This window comes from Pseudophryne corroboree, chromosome 1 (assembly GCF_028390025.1).
Source record: "Pseudophryne corroboree isolate aPseCor3 chromosome 1, aPseCor3.hap2, whole genome shotgun sequence".
Classification (NCBI taxonomy): domain Eukaryota; kingdom Metazoa; phylum Chordata; class Amphibia; order Anura; family Myobatrachidae; genus Pseudophryne; species Pseudophryne corroboree.
Window position 1 is genome coordinate 874,302,939 of NC_086444.1, and position 23,120 is coordinate 874,326,058.

The 23,120-nt window shown below is 46.0% G+C and overlaps 1 protein-coding gene across 4 annotated transcripts; it reads right to left on the reverse strand.

Annotated features, from left to right (window-relative positions):
* Positions 1-3,428: 3,428 nt before the first annotated feature.
* On the reverse strand, positions 3,429-21,541 carry LOC134914658 (uncharacterized). Of its 4 annotated transcripts, none has more exons than XR_010177379.1 (4): positions 20,578-20,767; positions 9,559-10,258; positions 6,168-6,707; positions 3,429-4,280 (listed from the first exon to the last, which is right to left on the reverse strand). XR_010177379.1 is itself a non-coding variant. In XM_063920065.1 (4 exons), the coding sequence occupies exons 2-4, from the start codon at positions 9,939-9,941 to the stop codon at positions 3,515-3,517; spliced, it is 1,527 nt and encodes a 508-aa protein (XP_063776135.1). In that variant the 5' UTR covers positions 9,942-10,258; positions 21,414-21,541; the 3' UTR covers positions 3,429-3,514. The 4 variants fall into 4 exon arrangements, 3 of the variants coding, with proteins under 3 accessions (XP_063776135.1, XP_063776134.1, XP_063776136.1); XM_063920065.1 differs by lacking the exon at positions 20,578-20,767 and adding an exon at positions 21,414-21,541 and having other exon boundaries at positions 6,330-6,707; XM_063920064.1 differs by having other exon boundaries at positions 6,330-6,707; positions 20,578-20,749.
* Between the last annotated feature and the right edge of the window lie 1,579 nt (positions 21,542-23,120).

The following is a 23,120-nucleotide window of genomic DNA, read 5'->3' on the forward strand; positions in this document are numbered from 1 at the left end:
ACTTCTTTTCTAGCCTGTAGTACAGTGGGGATAACTTCACTGGGAATCCCCTTCCGGGCTAGAATATGGCGTTCAACCGCCATGCCGTCAAACGCAGCCACGGTAAGTCCTGGAACATGCACAGAGACCTTGCTGCAACAGGTCCTCTCGTAGAGGAAGAGGTTACGGATCTCCTATGAGCAACTCGTGAAGATCCGGATACCAGGCCCTCTTTGGCCAGTCTGGGACAATTAGTTTCGCCGGAACTCTTGTTCTTCTTACGATCCTTATCACCTTCGGGATGAGTGGAAGCAGAGGGAACACGTAGACCGACGGAAACACCCACGGAGTCACCAGGGCGTCCAACACTATTGCTTGAGGGTCCCACGACCTGGAACAATACATCCGAAGTTTCTTGTTGAGGCGAGACGCCATCATGTCTACATGAGGAATTCCCCAATGACATGTCACGTCTGCAAAGACCTCTTGATGAAGACCCCACTCCCCTGGATGGAGATCGTGTCTGCTGAGGAAGTTCTGCTTCCCAGTTGTCCACTCCTGGAATGAGGAACGCCGACAGAGCGCTTACATGCCTTTCCGCACAGCTGCGAACTTTTGTGGCCTCTGCCATTGTCTCTCTGCTTTTTGTTCCGCCTTTGCGGTTTATGTACACCTCTGCTGTTGTCCGACTGAATCAAGATGTGCAGATCTTGAAGAAGATTCTCCGCTTGCCGAAGACCGTTGTAAATGGCCCTCAATTCCAGAATGTTAATGTGCAGACAAGCCTCGTGACTTGACCATTTTCGCTTGAAATTTTCCCCTTGTGTGACTGCTCCCCATCCTCGGAGACTTGCATCCGTGGTCACCAGGATCCAATCCTGGATCCCGAACCTACATCCCTCTAGAAGATGAGGACTGTGCAGCCACCACAGGAGAGAGATTCTGGTCCTGGAAGACAGACCTATTTTTCGGTGCATGTGCAGGTGAGACCCAGACCACTTGTCCAGCAGGTCCCACTGAAAAACCCCGGCATGAAACCTGCCAAAGGAAATGGCTTCGTAGGCCGACACCATCTTTCCTAGCAATTGAGTGCACTGATGAATCGACACCCTTGCCGGTTTCAGAATCCCTTTTACCATGTTCTGGATTTCCAGAGTTTTCTCCACCGGGAGAAAAACTCTCTGTAACTCTGTGTCCAGAATCATGCCCAGGAACGACAGCCGCTTTGTCGGAACCAACTGTGATTTTGACAAATTCAGGAGCCAACCATGTTGCTGTCGAATCTTCAGGGAGAGTGTGACGTGTTCTAGTAATTTCTACCTTGATCTTGCCTTTATCAGCAGTTCGTCCAAGTACGGGATAATTGTGACTCCTTGCTTGCGCAAGAGGACCATAATTTCCGCCATCACCTTTGTGAAGATCCTTGGAGCCGTGGAAAGCTCAAACGGCAACATCTGAAATTGGTAATGACAATCCTGAACCGCAATCCTCAGGTACGCATGATGCGGAGGGCAAATGGGGACGTGTAAGTACGCGTCCTTTATGTCTACTGACACTATAAAATCTCCACCCTCCAGACTGGGGATTACTGCCCAAAAAGATTCCATTGAATTTGAATCTCTTCAGATAGAAATTGAGAGACCTTAAGTTCAGAATCGGTCTGACTGAGCCATCCGGCTTCGATACCATGAACAGGCTCGAAAAAAAACCTTTTCCTTGTTGTGACGGTGGTACTGTGACAATGACCTGATGTTGACACAGCTTTTGTATGGCTGCGCATACTACCTCCCTTTCCGGGAGAGACGCTGGCAAGGTTGATTTTAAAAAATGTTGAGGGGGCACGTTTTGAAACTCCAGTTTGTAACATTGGGTTATCATGTCTAATACCCAAGGATCCAGGCCCGATCGAATCCAGACCTGACTGAAAAGCCTAAGACGTGCCCCCACTTGAGTGGACTCATGCAGAGGAGCCCCAGCGTCATGTGGAGGATTTTGCAGCAGCCGCGGAGGGCTTTTGCTCCTGGGAACCTGACACCGCAAGTGATCTTTTACCCCTTCCCCTACCTCTAGTAGCAAGAAAGGAGCCCCCTCGACCTCTTTTGTACTTATTGGTCCTAAAGGTCTGCATCTGATAGTGAGGCGTTTTCTTCTGCTGTGAAGGGACATAAGGTAGAAATGATGATTTACCCGCAGTAGCCGTAGATACCAGGTATGCAAGGCCGTCACCAAACAAGACACCACCTTTATACGGCAGAGTCTCCATAGCTTTCTTTGAGTCCGCATCAACATTACATTGATGAATCCACAATGCCCTCCTAGCCGAGACTGCCATGGCATTGGCCTGTGATACCAAAATGCCAATATCCCTTGCAGCGTCTTTCAGATATGCTGCAGCGTCCCTTATGTAACTTAAAGTTACGAGAATGCTATCCCTGTCCAGGGTATCAATTTCAGTGGATAAATTATCCGCCCACTTTTCAATAGCGCTACTCACCAATGCCGACGCCACGGTAGGTCTGAGCAGCGTCCCCGTATAGACATATCGATTTCAATGTGCTTTCCTGTCGACGATCCGCAGGATCCTTCAGGGCTGTCGTGTCCGGACTCGGAAGAGCTACCTTTTTGGACAGACGGGATAAAGACTTGTCCACAGAGGGGGGTTGACTCCCACATTTTCCTGTCCCCTGAGGGAAATAGATAAGTCAGCAGAATTCTCTTGTAAAGCAAAAACTGTCAGGATTTTCCTAAGCCTTTTAAAAAAAGAGTATTCAGTTCATTAGAGGGAGGGAACGTTACCTCAGGTTTCCTACACTTATACATGCAGACCCTCGTATCAGGAACTTCAGGGTCCTCCTTTATTGCCACAATCATGTACTGAATATTCTTAGCCAGTTTAGGATTCAATCTGGCATCATTATAGTCGACACAGGAATCAGTATCCGTGTCGGTATCTGTGTCTAACTCGGTATCTGTGTCTACTAACTGGGCAAATGAACGCGTCTGTGCCCCCCAAGGGGTTTGTAAGCTGTGGTGGGTCACCAGGGTCCGGTGATCCTGTGGTCAGGGCCCTGGATGCTGTCCTCAGGAAGCCATGGCGGGGCCTGCCTGTAGCTCCTACTGTGCAGACAGACAGCAGCAGCTTGCAATCTGCCTGTTGCAGCCTTGATAGAAGCAATTAAAAATTAAAGTATAAAAAGGGGCTGGAGCACAGGAAACATCCAGCTCACTCAAACCACTAATCTAAAATGGTCTTGGAGGAGTATAGAGGGAGAGGAGCGAGCTAAACTTATTTAAAGAAATTTTAAGTGTCAGGATATATTTATCCACCTGTCTATACCCCAGTGTACTGTATGTACTCCAGTGTCCTCTAGAGGATCAAGGTGAAAAAATATTGCGTGCCTTTGATAAAGCAGGTTTTTAGTAAATGAATAAAAGTGCAAATAAAGTGCTTCCAGAGATTGAATTTATTTTAATGTTGTAACAGTATCATGTTTAACAAATAAAGTTCTTAATTTTTTTTTAAAAATCATTATCTTTATACAATTATATTTAGACGTTCAAGAAAATCACAGGTGTTCTTAAAATGTTCAACTCCGTGGTTAAAATCATTTGTTGTGGGATCAAATTGTAGACAAAGGTTTGTCATCTCATCTACATCCAATATAATGGTATTGTCTGGTACAACAACATTATTATTTGTTTCTATTGTGGCTGTAGAGCCATAGTTATCTATGCCATACTCATCGATGTTTACTTCTGTGTCAAACATTGGATTATGAAGCATTCCAGCTGTCCATAACTGCATTGGGGAATGGTATCTTTCAGTGCTCATAAGGTGATTATTCCATTGTGCAACAAATTCTGTTACTGCATGATTAATTCTTCTCAGATATACATAATGCAAAGCAAAGAGATGGCACTCATTGTTAGTATTTAGTATTCCTCTATGCTCCATCCATAAAAATAAATCTTTAAAGTAGTAGATGACAACTCTGTTTAATTCTGCCCATAAGCGTTCTATCCGTTGATTGTGAACACTCTGGCCAGTTATGAAGCTACCCCTATTAGGTCCTCTTGAGTTAATCATGTAACGTGCTATGTTAATATTTTCAACACCCATGTCTCCTCTTACTCGTAATGGTAATCCAAACCTTGATACACCTTTTTGAAATAATTGCAGTGTTGTTGATGCATTATTGTTTGTAGCAGTTTTAAGATAAATTATATTTCTGCTGAACCCATCTATGCAACCATGGAACACAAATCTCCAAGAGATTAGCTTGTGGTTACTGTCAATATGCCTGAAAGAAAGGAAAAAAAATAATGGTTATTATGATGACCTTGTTTTCAACAAAATCACATATTGCTACTCAAAATTATACAACTGTCTAATTTAAGTTTATGCGTTTCTTAAGAAATGAGGGGCTTTTAATAATTGTGAGCACCTACTAACACAAAGGTGATACTGTAACTAGGTTAAATATTGTGGAACAATTAACCAAAGGATACATCCTTAAGTATATACCGTTAAGAACAATGCTCTCATTCTTATCTAGTTGCAAAACAGCTGCAGCAGGCACATCAGTCTCTTTTTTCAAAATGTGCATACCTCAGAGCTGCAATGCGCATGCACAGTGCATGAATTATGATAACAGTCGCAAACACCATTTAGACAGTGTTCGTGGTGGTAAATTGGAGTGATTGGGTGAACACATGAGTCATGGATGTTCAGAATGCATTTTCTGGTCATGCATAAATGATCAGCTATTAATTACCTTGCTACTGGAGAGATCGCTGCATTCGGGGAGAGAAGCATAGCCTGCATGTCTACAGAGGCACTATATCTTTGTGACGCACCCATATGAAACTATGGTACTGATTTATCAGTATTTGTATGCCAGCTAGGAGGCAGCAGTGGGCAGATCTATGCTCAGATTGCTGTTCACATTTGCAAGTACAGGTTGAGTATCCCATATCCATATATTCCGAAATACGGAATATTCCGAAATACGGACTTTTTTTGAGTGAGAGTGAGATAGTGAAATCTTTGTTTTTTGATGACTCAATGTACACAAACTTTAATACACAAAGTTATTAATAATATTGTATTAAATGACCTTCAGGCTGTGTATACAAGGTGTATATGAAACATATGTGAATTGTGTGTATGTAGACACACTTTGTTTAATGCACAAAGTTATAAAAAATATTGGCAAAAATGACCTTCAGGCTGTGTGTATAAGGTGTATATGTAACATAAATGCATTCTGTGCTTAGATTTAGGTCCCATCACCATGATATCTCATTATGGTATGCAATTATTCCAACATACGGAAAAATCCAATATCCAAAATACCTCTGGTCCCAAGCATTTTGGATAAGGGATACTCAACCTGTATATGCATATATTGGAAAAAGCTAAAGGATAGAAACAGCAATCACATCTGAATGAGGTACAATGTGTCAACTATACCAGATTTGGAGAGGTTTTTTTTTCTACCATCTGAAGTTATTATCAATAGCAAACCCTGACAGACTACAGTTAATATACAAACCAACTAATGCTTTATTTGTCGAGTACAAAAGAAAAGTTTACATTACATGGGTGGGATATATAATATATTTTTAGTTTAGTAATCCCTTTTTATATCAATAAAATAATACTAGTAGTAGAATTACTATTCACACCATTACATTGTGTACAGTAGACCAAAAAAATAAAATGATAAAAAAAAAAATAGGTTCTGGTTTATTGGATTATTAAGCCTAAATGAAAGTGCACACAGCTGATTACAATGGATTATATACAATATCCTGGCCATCAGGATGCCGGCAGTAAATATCCTGACACTGGCATCCCGACGGGCTCAGCAAGTATGCTACCCCCCTATACCTCCTGCAGCCTAACACTATCCTCCCCCATAGTGCCTTACCCTAAACCCCAGCAGCTTAAACCTAACCCTCCTCCCTTAATTCCTAACCCTAACCTCCCACCTTCCGCAGCCTAACACTCCTCTCCCACAGACTAACCCTAACCTCACCCCCTAGTTCCTAACCTTACCTCCACACAGCCTAAACCTAACCCTACCCCTTAGTGCCTAACCCTTACCACCTCAACCCGCAACCTAACACTAACCTCCCCCAGTAAGTGCCTAAACACTCCCCCTTACCCTCGGCTACATACTCACCTCCTCTGGCATCCAGAGATTTGGATCCTGACGGGATTCCGGCGCTGGTGTCCTGATCCTGTTCAGGATTTAGGTGTTGGTGTCCCTAGCGGGTATAATATTCTGTGATCCTGACGGGAAGGATCGAGCCCTGGGAGCGCGATTGCAACAACATGTTCTTACCACAAATGATTTGGACCTGGTACACTATAAACTCTACGCTGAATAGCCCGTCTTTTACGAACAGCTCGGCCAACAGGATCCAGAAGTTGCAGCCTCCTTCTAATTTTCCACCTCTGTACTCTCAGTGCTCGGCTTCTGAGACTACCTTGAATATAACTTTCTCCAGCATTTGGTGTGGAATTTAGAAAACTCAAGATATGCTGATCAAGTTCATCATCACATATATCACTGAATCTGTTGTCAGAAGATGTAGGCAAGTTTAGTTCTTGTCGTCTTCTGTACAAAGTTGAAACACTGATGTTTAAGCAAGTTGCTATTCGAATCCACGAAAAGCCTAGTTCCCACAAATATTGTATCTGTTCTCTAGAAACAATGAACCTTAAAAAAAAAAAAAAACATTAATAAATACTGTTGTGAGATCTTGAAGAATTTGTGAATGTGTTTCACAGGCCGAAACCCTCCCTTTTTTTTTTTTAAAGTAGTCATTCACTTTTTGAAAATGTATCATATCATTATCTACCTATCAGCTTTAATAAACACTTGTCTGTTTCATAACACCCTTGAGTGAATGACTCAGACTCTGTACATTTGCATAAACATCTCTTGTGCGATTTTGCACAGAACTTGCTCATAAAACAATATTCACATTTGTAACATTTTGACATTTACATCTGGAGAGGCAATTACGGTGTTAAAAAGGGTACTTGGACACGAGCAGTAAGGGCTTATTCTTGTACTAGTGTTTCCGAATCTTGAATATAAGGCATATATGGCCAAAAATCGGCATAATTTACAGATGGTATGTGTCAGGTTCAAGTTTCAGATAATGATCACTTGTACCGGTGAATGCCCACATTAACCAGCAGTTATTTCCTTTGTCACATATTCCAAAAAAAAGTTTTGTAATAGACACAATTTTGTTATAATTGCACAAGAGATGTGCACATAACCTATCTTTAGTATATGTATCGAAATATGCATTCATTTACCTATGCCTTTTTAAAGACTAGATAAATATCTTAAAGGGTCTACTACGGTAAGCGAACACTCTGGATACCGGCGCCAGGATCCTGGCAACAGGGTGAGCACAAAAGAGTCCCTTGCAGGCTCACTGCGCTCGCCGTGCTATTTATATCAAATGCCTCCCATCTTAAGACCGCTTCTGTTAACACTTTAAAAAGCTTTTTATCTTCAGAAACAAAATAAAATTATGTAAAGGTTGGAGTGCACCTGGCACAGTAGATGACTGCCCCCCTGTCATATTTGAAAAAGGAAAGGCACGTGTTAAAAATGGGGTGTGGTCTTGTGTGAAAAGGGCATGGCCCCACAAGAGCACAACCAATTCAAATTATGCCAGACAGTAGAATTGCCCCTTAAGGGCCCTACACACTGGTCGATACCAGTGAAAGATATGAACGATCTAGTTCATTAATTAACGAAATACCACTCATATTTTTCAGTGTGGAGGCACCAACAATGAACGATGTGCGGCCCCGCGCTCGTTCATCGTTAGTGCTCTGTCGCTTGTGCATGCAGGCCAATATGGACGCTCGTCTATATTTGCATGCACTGCTATAGAGCCGGGTGACGGGGGGAGTGAAGAAAATTCACTCCACCCGTCACCTCTCCCCCACCCACCTCCAGGTCGCCCGTCTGCCGTATTGGCGGCGGGTCGACCAGTCTGTAGCGCCCTTTACTCACATTACAATACATAGTTGTGTCCTTTAGTCACAATACACCACACACTAGAGACCCTTATTAACATTATGCTTCACAATAGTTCCCCTTACACACATTATGCCAGAGTAGTGGCCCTTACACAGTGGGCGCACTAGCTAGTGCCAGAGATGTCACATCCTTTACATCATAGTTAATTTTGACAAGTATTTTCAATTTAGTTTTTGTCTTAGTCATTTACTTAAAAAATGAATAAATTTAAAGTAAAATCACATTTTAGTATTGGTTTTTGTTTCGTTTTAGTCAAGATTTAATCAGTACATCTTTGTTTTCATTTTAGTCCTGAAATTAACGGTCAACAAATGTGCATTTTTATACAGGTTGAGTATCCCATATCCAAATATTCCGAAATACGGAATATTCCGAAATACGGACTTTTTTGAGTGAGAGTAAGATAGTGAAACCTTTGTTTTATGATGGCTCAATGTGCACAAACTTTGTTTAATACACAGTCATTAAAAATATTGTATTAAATGACCTTCAGGCTGTGTGTATAAGGTGTATATGAAACCTAAATTAATTGTGTGAATGTACACACACTTTGTTTAATGCACAAAGCTATAAAAAATATTGGCTAAAATTACCTTCAGGCTGTGTGTATAAGGTGTATATGTAACATAAATGCATTCTGTACTTAGACTTGGGTCCCACCACCATGATCTCTCATTGTGGTATGTAATTATTACAAAATACGGAAAAATCCGATATCCAAAATACCTCTGGTCCCAAGCATTTTGGATAAGGGAGACTCAACCTGTAATACAAGATTCTAAATGCCAAAAACCTAACTTTTTAGAAAAATAACCATAACTTGTAACACATCATAACATATGGGAATGTTTACAATATATGTAGCTACAATCACACACTTTTATGCAGGTGCAAGAGACTACTGCAAATGTAATTGTGTTATTGTGAAAATGACACAGAAAAAACAGAAAAATGGACTAAACTTAACACTTATTCAAATAACAATAGACCTTGCCTGAAAAGCATACAATCCATGGTTGCATTGCCAATCACTTATGAATAGAAAATAGTCGAGGTGTCATCACAAAATAGATAATAATTAATCATATTATTCTGTTAAAACAAAGCTAAAAGTTGATATTTGGCAAATTTATGACCTGGAGCAGAATGTGAAAACATACTGACAGAACTTCATAAAATACAGTAAAATAACTCGCCAGGAACACAGAGTATGGAAGGGTCCCACCCATTGGCACCTGTTCAGTATAATCCTGACAGTAAAAATTCCAATGGATCACGGTCACTATTATTACCCTAGCACTATCTCACCGCTCCCACAGCCTAACCCTAACTGTCCATTTCAGCTACCTAACTATAACCATCCCCTTCTGCAGCCTAATGCTGGGTACACACTGGCAGTGGGCTGGTAGCACAAACTTAAAGTGATATTTTCAGCTTGATATTTCTTATTATAGAGCATTTTTACAATCAAGAAGAATACGTTGATGAAAATGAAACTTACCTTGGCCTACCTACACCGACACTTAGAAGGGGAGCAGAATATCCAGGTGTTTGATTACAGTCAAATAAATGATTGATCCTGGTTTGGATATCCTCAATTAACAAAACTGTATGCTGAGATATGTCTTCTAGCATTGGAAGTAAAGTACTGTTTCCGCTAATAAAATGGTGACATGCAATGAGCATTGCAATTAAAACTTCTAAATGGCTTTCAAGTTTTCTATGTAGATGTTCCAAAAAATTTATATCCACTGAAAAAATAGCCCTTTCTGCAATAGTACAGCTTGACTTTAGTGAAAGAAAATATTCTTGAATATCTTCCACTGCCTCGATTAATATGAAATTAACACATAAACAGAGGAAAATACAAAAAGAGTAACTCATGGTTAATGGTTGCAATTGAATATATATTTAGTTGATATATAGTTAAAAAAAAAAATAATAATATTGGAATTATCTTGTCCTTCAAATTATTTGGAGATTTGCAAAACTGTATCAGAAGTCTCTCAAATTCCCTCGCTGGGCCACCATAATCTACAGCTCCTTCTGCATTCCCAAAGGAATCAGTCAAGTCAGTCAAGAGGACAGAAACGAGATTGTTTTCAGCCGTAATCCACGACACGCTCCTTCACAGACTAGTCCGTGTTTAACTTAGAACTGCTTTCAGTATAAATCTGTACTGCCAGATTTCACAGAACACCCTTTAAAGTCAAAAACAAAAATAAATCAAAATTTAGTTTCAAATAACTTTTAAAAATAAGGGCAAGTACAAATATTTATATATTTAGCATTCATGATTACCAATCCAAGCACTCACACACAGATTTTGATTTAATTGATGTCAAATAATATCCACACACATGCACATACAGATGCATGAGCACACATTGCGTCAAATATGAAGCTGGGCACCTCTGCATATACACTATATGGACACTGTATCCCAATACATATGGAGCAGGTACTTAATTTCCAAATAGAACAGCTCCCACTCTTCTTGGAAGGCTTTCCACAAGATTTTGGAGCGTTTCGATGGGAATTTGGGCCTATTCATTCTGTAGAGCATTTATGAGGTCAGGCACTGATGTTGGACGAGAAGGCCTGGCTCACAAGCTCCGGTCCAGTTCATCCCAAAGGTGCTCGATGGGGTTGCGGTCAGGGCTCTGTGCGGCCAGTCATGTTCTTCCACACAGAACTCATCAAACCGTGTCTTTGTACCCCAGTGCATAACGCAAGGACTATAGTCATCTTGGAATAGTAAAGGGCCTTCCCCAAACTGTTGCCACTAAGTTGGAAGCATAGCCCTGTCCAAACTGTCTTGGTATGCTAAAGCATTAAGATTGACCTTCACTGGAGAAAAGGAGCCTAGTCCAAACCCTGAAAAACAGCCCCATAGCATTATCCCTCCTCCACCTTCACAGTTTACACAACGTAGTCAGGCAGGTACCATTCTCCCGGCATCTGCCAAACCCAGACTCGCACTCCTGACTGCCAAACAGAGAAGCGTGATTCACCATCACTCCACAGAACACATTTCCACTGCTCACCATTCATGTATTGTGGGAAGACCAATATTGCTATATTGTTGCTCCCAGGAGGGGAGTCATTACAAATTTTTGAATGAAACAGACGCCCCTTGATAAACTACAACTTATGCCAACTGTCTCGGATGGTAAAGACTAATCCTGGAATTGGGAGAACTCTACACCAAAGCATAATTTTATGCAGAAAAATCTACTAACCCTCTCCCACTACTTACCTAAACATAAGCCTTTCCCCCACAACCTAACCCTAAGACATCCCCTACTGACTAAACTTTACCCCTCCTTCCCCTCCGATAGCCTATTCCCAAGCCTCCCCAGCATAATTACGTTTGGTATGCCAACAGACAGGTTTCAGGCATTGTGAGAGGAGTCAGGATTCCGGCATGGGTCTTCTCACCAGTATCGGGTGATAAAGCTGATTATTTACCTTATAACATTCACTATATGTGGGTAAGAGACTCAGTACGCAATTGGCGTATGGGGTACCGTAAGGGTACGCACTTAGCGTAGCAGACGCTTAGCCGTGGTCGAGACGCACGAGCGGCACGCTCACTCACAGCTTTACGCTTGGTATCGAACACGCTATAGGCGGCCGACTACCGTAATGCTATGCTACTAGCGTAGCGGACGCTGTGACCGCGAGGGGAACACGAGCGGCGCAGACGCTCACGGGATGACACTCAGTAAACCTTGTATGCAACACACTGAAAGATTGAGTTTATACTGTAAACCTTACTACTGAAATACTGTAGCGATATAATGCTGCTTAACCTTGTTAATATAAAAGCTGCTTGAGCGATTGAGACGCTCCGAATACCCTCAGCAATGTAATAAACACACAATTCCTTGCTAAGGCTCCTAAACCTTTACTAACGAGATTTAGTTATATCAAAAGGGGAAACACAGTTAACATTTCATACACTACAGGCTAACATTAATATCTAACAGAATAACTACACATGAATATACAATAGCGGCACAATCGCAAACACAAATACATAGACTAAAGGGCCCTACTCATTTGGCGATTCGCCGCCGAGGTGCCCGACGGCCGATACGGCCGACGAGCAACCCGGCGGCGGGGGGGCAGTGACGGGGGGAGTGAAGTTTCTTCACTCCCCCCGTCACCCGGCTGCATTGAAGTGCAGGCTAATATGGACGAGATCGTCCATATTGGCCTGCATGCACAGCCGACGGGAGATCAGCGATGAACGAGCGCGGGGACGCGCATCGTTCATCGCTGTAGTCTCCACACTGAAAGATATGAACGAGTTCTCGTTCATTTATGAACGAGATCGTTCATATCTTTCATTATATCGGCCAGTGTGTAGGGCCTATAAGAATGAATGGCTAACATTACATGGGTAACAAAGTGGCCACAGAGAAACATACCATACGGGGAACACTCGCCAGCGCAACCGGATCCAGTCCTCCAATTATCAGAGATAAATGTTGATGAGAGAGAGTACTGGCCGGTCTGGGGACAGTGGCCTTTATATACACAACATACAGTACACTACAAAGGGCCCTACAATCGCATTGTTCATTGGACACAAGAATGTCTCTCTGCACTGTAACAAAAGGTCATAGGTGGATTTGAACAGGTGGGCTGTGACTATTACAAACAGCTCAGGTGGGAGGGAATCTCAGGATTCCCGCCGCATGCATGAACCGCAAATATAGTAAATGTCCAGAAACTACTAATAGACATAACTATACGCAGGAGCGATTAATCTTTACCTAACCAACACCGGATTGTTACTAATAAAATACTCTTCGGTTAGGTACCAGACACCACTGTTCAACCTTTGTATCATGAAAAGAAGGATTCCCAAGTCCATGAACCAGTCATATTAAACAAACTTACAGTTATTATTAAGGGGAACATTACCTATAAAACATACTATTTAGATTTATTATGTAACGATTGAGTCGCCCGCTAGACGCACAAACTCTACCGTAAATGCACATACCACACGCTCGAGTGCATGGCCGTGGAGGTGCCATCACGCAACTGCGAATATGCGCACGCACGGGAGAGAATGTGCATGTGCAGCGGGCAAGCGCATGGGGTGAATATATGGCAACGTGTAGCATGATATTTTTCCGACTGACACGCGATTCCAGGCGCCGGCATCCCAAAAGCCAGGAAGCCAACTACATCCCGTATTAAGGATTACATGCAGGGTCAGGGACACAGAAAGAAGCCTGTATGTGCTTTGAGAGCTGCTGGGTATTGTACGCATGTGTGGTCTTGCTGAACACACATTCACAATTGATCATACATGCACAGCACCCATTTTAGTGGGTTGAGTTGCTGGTGGCCGGGATACCGGCTGTCAGGATCCCGGCACAAGGTTATATTCAGCCACTATGGGGTTCGTGACCCCCAGGAGAGGGAATAGTCCTTGCTTGACAGTATTCCAGCATCGGCATACTGACCGCCAGGATCCCAACAGCCGGCATATTGACTACATTGCATCCTCATACGGACTACCCTTTTCCGCTAGGATCCGGCGTTCAACCGCCATGCCGTCAAACGCAGCCACGGTAAGTCTTGGAACAGACAGGGTCCCTGTTGCAACAGGTCTTGTCTTAGAGGAAGCGGCCACGGATCTTCTGTGAGCATTTCCTGCAGATCCGGATACCAGGTCCTTCGTGGCCAATGAAGATTGTTCTCACTCCTCTTTCTTACCATTCTCAACACCTTGGGTATGAGGGGGAAGAGGAGGAAATACATAGTCCGACTGGAAAAACTACTGCCTGATGGTCTCTTGACCTGGCGCAATACCTCTGTAGCTTTTTGTTGAGGCGAGACGCCATCATGTCTATCTGGGGTAGTACCCACCGACTCGCAATCTGTGCGAAAACTTCCCGATGAAGTCCCCACTCTCCTGGATGTAGGTCGTGTCTGCTGAGGAAGTCTGCTTCCAAGTTGTCCACTCCCGGAATAAACACTGCTGAAAGTACGCTTACATGATTCTCCACCCAGCGAAGAATTCTGGTGGCTTCCGCCATTGCCACTCTGCTCCTTGTGCCGCCTGCCTTGGCGGTTTACATGAGCTACTGCGGTCACGTTGTCTGACTGGATCAGAACTGGCTTGTCGCAAAGTAAGGTCTCCGCTTGACGTAGGGCGTTGTATATGGCCCTTAGTTCCAGAATGTTGATGTGAAGACAAGTCTCTTGACTTGACCAAAGACCTTGGAAATTTCTTCCCTGTGCGACTGCTCCCCAACCTCGGAGGCTCGCATCCGTGGTCACCAGGATCCAGTCCTGAATGCCGAATCTGCGGCCCTCTAGAAGGTGAACACTCTGCAGCCACCACATAAGAGATACTTTGGCTCTGGGGGACAGGGTGATCAACTGATGAATTTGTAGATGTGACCAGGACCATTTGTCCAGTAGGTCCCATTGGAAGGTCCTCGCATGGAACCTGCCAAAGGGGATGGCCTCGTATGATGCCACCATCTTTCCCAGGACTCGAGTGCATTGATGCACTGATACCTGTTTTGGTTTCAATAGGTTCTTGACCAGAGTCATGAGTTCCTGGGCCTTTTCTATTGGAAGATAAACCTTTTTCTGGTCTGTATACAGAATCATGCCCAAGAAAGTCAGATGAGTCGTAGGAACCAACTGCGACTTCGGGATATTGAGAATCCAGCAGTGTTGATTCAGCACCTTCAGTGAAAGTGATACGCTGTTCAGTAACTGCTCTCTTGATCTCGCTTTTATGAGGAGATCGTCCAAGTACGGGATAATTGGGGTCAGGGACTCAGGTTCGACAGCAAAAAGGTCGACATACCTTAGGTCGGCACCAATTAGTCGACACACCTTAGGTCGACATGGACAAAAGGTCGACATGGACAAAGGGTCTACATGAGTATTTTATGTTTTTTTGGTGTCGTCTTCTTCGTAGAATGACCGGGAACACCAATTAGTGTACCGCGTCTCCTCGCATGGATCACTTCACTCGCCATGCTTCGGGCATGGTACCTTCGCTCCGCTACCGCGTCACTCAGCACAGATACCCGGGATTGAAAAAATGGCCCGGGATTGGCTTCCCTAGGCGTCAGCTATCGGCGAAGACTCACATTTCTTTCTATCTTCCTCTGGGAAGGGAAAAGCAACCAAGACCCTCTTAGGGATATGGAATTTTTTTTCAGGATTTTCCAAGGCTTTTTCAAAGATAGCATTTCATTTCTTAGATGCTGGGAAGGGGAGAGGGGCCTTTTTACTGTCCGGGAAAAAGGGCTCCTCAACGTGCTCAGGATTTGTGTCAGAAATGTGCAACACATCCTGTACGGCTTCAATCATCAACTGCACCCCCTTTGCAAGTGATGCCGCCCCCCTCGAAAAACATCCCCGTCACCGTCCGCAGTGTCAGAATCGGTGTCCGTGTCATCCTACATAATCTTGGCAAGTGCACGTTTGTGAGAATGTACTTGCAGGGACCCTGAGGAAGCAGTATCTGACCATACAACCATAGAGTATTGCTGTACCCGAGTGGCCTGCTCAGATCTAGCAACCCTTTCAGAAATCTGAGATATAGTCCCCCTAAGAGAGGCTAACCACTCTGGTTCTCTAGCTGGGATCTGCGCTACAACAGTGCAATCCTGGTTACATGGGATGGGATCTTCCTGAGAAGATAAATCCTCTGCAGCAAATGAAACAGAGTCTCTAGACATGTTTGCTAATACACACCAATCACACCACATACACACAGAGTACTGGGCAGACAGAGTTTCCCCACAAGAATGGCAGAGAGACACAGAGATTGGAGACAACCCATACACAGCGCTATTACAGGTATAAGGAGACCCTAAACCTGAGCTGACTGTCCCTTAATAGGCAACACAGTCTTTCACAGCCTCCCCTCCCTTCTACAATACCCTGGTACCGTACAGATAGCTGGAGTTGCACTTGAGGGAATGATCTTCCACTTGCATCCAATTGCAGGCAGGAAAATGGCGCTGAAACGCTGCTGGGTCCGCTCTGAGGATGGCGCCATCTTCCCGCTCTTCAAGATTATACTGGCCTGAGGATTTTAGGTGCTGGCTGAAATCCGCAGACCCCGACAGGCAGAATTGGTCAGTGTAGTGTCAGGCGCTGGCTCAGGGCGCCCCTCACAGCGCCGCACTGAAGTACTGCTGAGCCGTCCGGGAGCGCAGTTAATACTGCGCTCCTACCCTGAAGCCGCCATCTTCACACCGACTCCCTGCTATTTAGGGGGGACGGTGACTCACTCGTCACACTTCAGCTCTGCAAGGGGGTGGCGGCCTGCTGCTGGGGTGAGCGTTCCCCTGCGACGGGGAGCAATCTATCCCCTCTGGAGCTCAATGTCCAGTCAGCGGAGACAGTGGCTCAGACCCCGCAGGGCAGACACTGCTCCCCCCCTTAGTCCCCTCCTGCAGGCAGGCTGTTGCCAACAGCCTTCTGTAGAAAAAAAAAAACCTCTATAAAATCACTTTACTAGAAAAGCTCTGTATAGCTTCCCTAGCTGTGACCGGCTCCTCCGGGCACATTTTCAAAACTGAGTCTGGTAGGAGGGGCATAGAGGGAGGAGCCAGCACACACTATTAAACTCTTAAAGTGCCAATGGCTCCTGGTGGACCAGTTTATACCCCATGGTACTAATATGGACCCAAGCATCCTGTAGGACGTAAGAGAAAATATAAAAACATTTCATACATCAGGCCTAGGCTCCAACTGGTGGATTTCTCAAGTCAGGTCTCCCTTTAGTCTCATGACACATGCAGAACACAAATCCTGCTGGCCTGGGAACCAAATGTTGGGACAAACATTTGACGGACACTTTATAGCTTGTACTGTCCAGGACTGGACACTTTATAGCTTGTACTGTCCAGGACTGCGCTGGCTGGATCACCCTCTCCCACTGCCCATGTCAGTTGCTGCCAGTTTAGTCTTGCAAATGCCTGAGCTCTCACTAGCCCATGGCTCACAGTGAACATGATCGGTGATGGTGGCTCCAGCTGCAAGATTCCCTTTAAACAGAATACACCAACCACTGGTGTCTCCCTAATGTTTCCACAGCTCCAGCTGTCCTAGATAATCCCAAGGTTAGGGCTCTTGCTGTGAACCGCAATAAGGGCTGTAGAGAGCCACACCAGGCAGCGGTAATGGAATAAGTGCATGGATCCACATTTGCTTTAAAAAAAAAAAAAAAAAACTGCAGCGCTGTGAAACAGTTAAGACCTACACAGGGGGGTGCCTATCAAATCCAGGGGGGCATGGGGGGGGGCAACTGATTCCCACCTTTTTGCGTCGGGAAGTGGGTTCCTCTTTGGCCGGCAATCCTCTTTCCAGTGATATTTAGGAAGATTGGGCATGTGCGCTTTCAATGTGCAGTGCCATCTTCCGACAGGCCGGGACAGAGTACATGCACTCCTGTGCATGACATGGGCACACACTAATCTCTGCTGGGTATGAGACTGAATCTGCTAATTTGTCACACCCCCCCCCCCCCCCCACCCATCCCCGCTCCTGTGCTGTTGACATTGACAGCATTTCAAGCAGCAACAGCATACATACAGTAAGTCAGTGGCACTGCATAGCGTCTGGTGGCACCAGGGACGTTTCTAGGGGCCTGCCCTCAACCGCTGCAGTAGACGCGTTTGAGCACCCGCCCTCCCTCCCTCCTGGCTTCCGGTATCAGTTTCCTCTCCTCACACAGGTAGGTACTCCGATAACCCCCCTGCGTGCACCACTGCATGTTACATTCCAAATCAAATATCCTCCTCTCCCATACTATCCCTCAGTATATGCAGATCCCCATATTAAGTTACAGTATGGTACACACAGCCTCCCCTCTACCACACTACTCCTCAGTACACACATCCCCCCTCTCCCACATCATTCCTCAGTATACACACACAGCCCACCCCCTCCCTATTCCTCTGCACACACAAAGCCCCACGTCTCCTCTGCACACACACAGCCTCGCCCCTCCCTATTCCTCTGTACACACACAGCCCCCCCTCCCTATTCCTCTGTACACACACAGCCCCCCCCCCATTCCTCTGTACACACACAGCCCCCCCATTCCTCTGTACACACACACAGCCCGCCTCCCTATTCCTCTGTACACACACAGCCCCCCTCCCTATTCCTCTGTACACACACAGCCCTCCCTCCCTATCCCTCTGTACACACACAGCCCTCCCTCCCTATCCCTCTGTACACACACAGCCCTCCCTCCCTATCCCTCTGTACACACACAGCCCTCCCTCCCTATCCCTCTGTACACACACAGCCCTCCCTCCCTATCCCTCTGTACACACACAGCCCTCCCTCCCTATCCCTCTGTACACACACAGCCCTCCCTCCCTATCCCTCTGTACACACACAGCCCTCCCTCCCTATCCCTCTGTACACACACAGCCCTCCCTCCCTATTCCTCTGTACACACACAGCCCTCCCTCCCTATTCCTCTGTACACACACAGCCCTCCCTCCCTATTCCTCTGTACACACACAGCCCTCCCTCCCTATTCCTCTGTACACACACAGCCCTCCCTCCCTATTCCTCTGTACACACACACACACAGCCCTCCCTCCCTATTCCTCTGTACACACACACACACAGCCCTCCCTCCCTATTCCTCTGTACACACACACACACACAGCCCTCCCTCCCTATTCCTCTGTACACACACACACACACAGCCCTCCCTCCCTATTCCTCTGTACACACACACACACACAGCCCTCCCTCCCTATTCCTCTGTACACACACACACACACAGCCCTCCCTCCCTATTCCTCTGTACACACACACACACACAGCCCTCCCTCCCTATTCCTCTGTACACACACACACACACAGCCCTCCCTCCCTATTCCTCTGTACACACACACACAGCCCTCCCTCCCTCCCTATTCCTCTGTACACACACACACAGCCCTCCCTCCCTATTCCTCTGTACACACACACACACAGCCCTCCCTCCCTATTCCTCTGTACACACACACACAGCCCTCCCTCCCTATTCCTCTGTACACACACACACAGCCCTCCCTCCCTATTCCTCTGTACACACACACACAGCCCTCCCTCCCTATTCCTCTGTACACACACACACAGCCCTCCCTCCCTATTCCTCTGTACACACACACACAGCCCTCCCTCCCTATTCCTCTGTACACACACACACAGCCCTCCCTCCCTATTCCTCTGTACACACACACAGCCCTCCCTCCCTATTCCTCTGTACACACACACACAGCCCCCCTCCCTATTCCTCTGTACACACACACACAGCCCCCCTCCCTATTCCTCTGCACACACACAGCCCCCCCACTATTCCTCTGCACACACACACACAGCACCCCCACTATTCCTCTGCACACACAGCCCCCCTCCCTATTACTCTGCACACACACACACAGCCCCCCTCCCTATTCCTCTGCACACACACACACAGCCCTCCCTCCCTATTCCTCTGCACACACACACACACAGCCCTCCCTCCCTATTCCTCTGTACACACACACACAGCCCTCCCTCCCTATTCCTCTGTACACACACAGCCACCCCTCCCTATTCCTCTGTACACACACAGCCCCCCTCCCATTCCTCTGTACACACACAGCCCCCCTCCCTATTCCTCTATACACATACAGCCCCCCCCCCATTTCTCTGTACACACACACAGCACCCCTCCCTATTCCTCTATACACACACAGCCCACCCCCCCCCCATTTCTCTGTACACACACACAGCCCCCCTCCCTATTCCTCTGCACACACACACACAGCCCTCCCTCCCTATTCCTCTGCACACACACACACAGCCCTCCCTCCCTATTCCTCTGTACACACACACACAGCCCTCCCTCCCTATTCCTCTGTACACACACAGCCACCCCTCCCTATTCCTCTGTACACACACAGCCCCCCTCCCATTCCTCTGTACACACACAGCCCCCCTCCCTATTCCTCTATACACATACAGCCCCCCCCCCCCATTTCTCTGTACACACACACAGCACCCCTCCCTATTCCTCTATACACACACAGCCCACCCCCCCCCCATTTCTCTGTACACACACACAGCACCCCTCCCTATTCCTCTATACACACACACAGCCCACCATACCTAATCCTCTGTACACACACAGCCCCCCCCCATTCCTCTGTACACACACAGCCCCCCCCCCCTATTCCTCTGTACACACACAGCCCCCCCCCTATTCCTCTGTACACACACAGCCCCCCCCCTATTCCTCTGTACACACACAGCCCCCCCCCCTATTCCTCTGTACACACACAGCCCCCCCATTCCTCTGTACACACAGCCCCCCCCATTCCTCTGTACACACACAGCCCCCCCCCCCTATTCCTCTGTACACACACAGCCCCCCCCCCCCTATTCCTCTGTACACACACAGCCCCCCCCCCCCCCCCCTCCCTCCCTCCCTCGTTATTCCAATCCTCAGTACACTTCCTCCCTATTGTACCTGGCTTTCCTGTTTGTTTCTTACAGAGGGAGCCAGCACACACCACGTGGAGCCAGCCAGTGACTCAGGCGATGGGCACTTGAGCAGGCAGAGGAGGACAGGGCTTTTACCTCACAGCAGCTCACTCTATGATCGGCTGGCTCAGTCTGGGGCCAGACACTGAATGTTAAGCAGAGCCAGCACGAGTGTTCTGCCTTAGTTCAGGGGCGGGACACAGACAGCTGCACCACAACTTATCCTGCCTTCCACATGAGCAAGGTCTAAACGCTGCCAGACACTCTCAGAAGGATCACTAGTCACCACTCACCTCACTTGCAGCTGCTGCGCTTTGTGTATGCTGTTGCAACATCACATGGCGCGCAGAAATCGTTATCGCGCCAAGACACTGGGGCAGGTTAACCACTTCCTCTACCAGACCATAGCCTGATCTACAATGAGGGGGCGTGGCAAGGGGCGGAGCTTCCAACGGCCGCTATTACTGCAGACCGCTATGCTATCCCACTGCTGAAACTAAGGCAGCTTCTGTACCTCGGCTGATGGCCAGTCTGCCCTGCGGATGTCTCCCCAACCCATGAGTGCTGGCACTGGAAGCTTGTCACTCATGCATACAGCTTCCCCCTCCCCTATACTCAGTGTCTGTCCTCCTGTGAGTGCTGCACATTACATTTTCCCACACTCTGCCCTGCAAACCACAACTATTAGCTGAGCTGATCTGCAAATGCTTAGCTGCTCATTGTGTGTCATGTGTCTGCACCCCTGGTCTCCCCCTCAGCCCCTCTTCGGGTAGTGTTTGTCACCAGACATTCCCCCCTGCACACACCCCAATGGTACAGTACCTAGAAAGGGGTCAGGCAGCCTGAGGCAGGAGATGAGCTGCTCTGCAATGTGCCTCAGTAACACTTCTCTGCTGCTGACAATGCCACCTAGAGAGAGATCCACTTCACAGCTCTTCCACACTATACTGATCCTCCTCCCAGCCAGCACCACTGCTTATATAGGAGAGCTGTGATTGGCTGGCTGCATCATGTGCTTTTCTCAGTGTATGTCATATCCCCACATCTCACCATAGTCCATAGCCATCTCAGTGTATGTCATATCCCCATCTCACCATATGTCATATCCATCTCACCATATGTTATATCCATCTCACCATATGTCATATCCATCTCACCATATGTCATATCCATCTCACCATATGTTATATCCATCTCACCATATGTCATATCCATCTCACCATATGTCATATCCATCTCACCATATGTCATATCCATCTCACCATATGTTATATCCATCTCACCATATGTCATATCCATCTCACCATATGTCATATCCATCTCACCATATGTTATATCCATCTCAGCACAATCCATAGCCATCTCACCATATGTTATATCCCCATCTCACCATATGTCATATCCATCTCACTATATGTCATATCCATCTCACCATATGTCATATCCATCTCACCATATGTTATATCCATCTCACCATATGTCATATCCATCTCACCATATGTCATATCCATCTCACCATATGTCATATCCATCTCACCATATGTTATATCCATCTCAGCATAATCCATAGCCATCTCACCATATGTCATATCCATCTCAGCATATGTCATAGCCATCTCACCATATGTTATATCCATCTCACCATATGTCATATCCATCTCACCATATGTTATATCCATCTCACCATATGTCATATCCATCTCACCATATGTCATATCCATCTCACCATATGTCATATCCATCTCACCATATGTTATATCCATTTCAGCATAATCCATATCCATCTCAGCATATGTCATATCCATCTCAGCATAATCCATAGCCATCTCACCATATGTCATATCCATCTCACCATATGTCATATCCATTTCAGCATAATCCATAGCCATCTCACCATATGTCATATCCATTTCAGCATAATCCATAGCCATCTCACCATATGTCATATCCATCTCACCATATGTCATATCCATCTCACCATATGTCATATCCATCTCACCATACATCATATCCATCTCACCATATGTCATATCCATCTCACCATATGTCATATCCATTTCAGCATAATCCATATCCATCTCAGCATATGTCATATCCATCTCACCATACATCATATTCATCTCAACAGATGTCATATCCATCTCAGCATATGTCATATCCATCTCAGCATATGTCATATCCATCTCAGCATATGTCATATCCATCTCACCATATGTCATATCCATCTCGGCATACGTCATATCCATCTCGGCATATGTCATATCCATCTCACCATATGTCATATCCATCTCAGCATAGTCCATATCCATCTTGTCATATGTCATATCCATCTCAGCATATGTCATATCCCATATCTATCTCAGCATACGTCATATCCATCTCAGCATACGTCATATCCATCTTGGCATACGTCATATCCATCTCGGCATATGTCATATCCATCTCAGCACATATCATATCCATCTCGGCATATGTCATATCCATCTTGGCATATGTCATATCCATCTCGGCATATGTCATATCCATCTC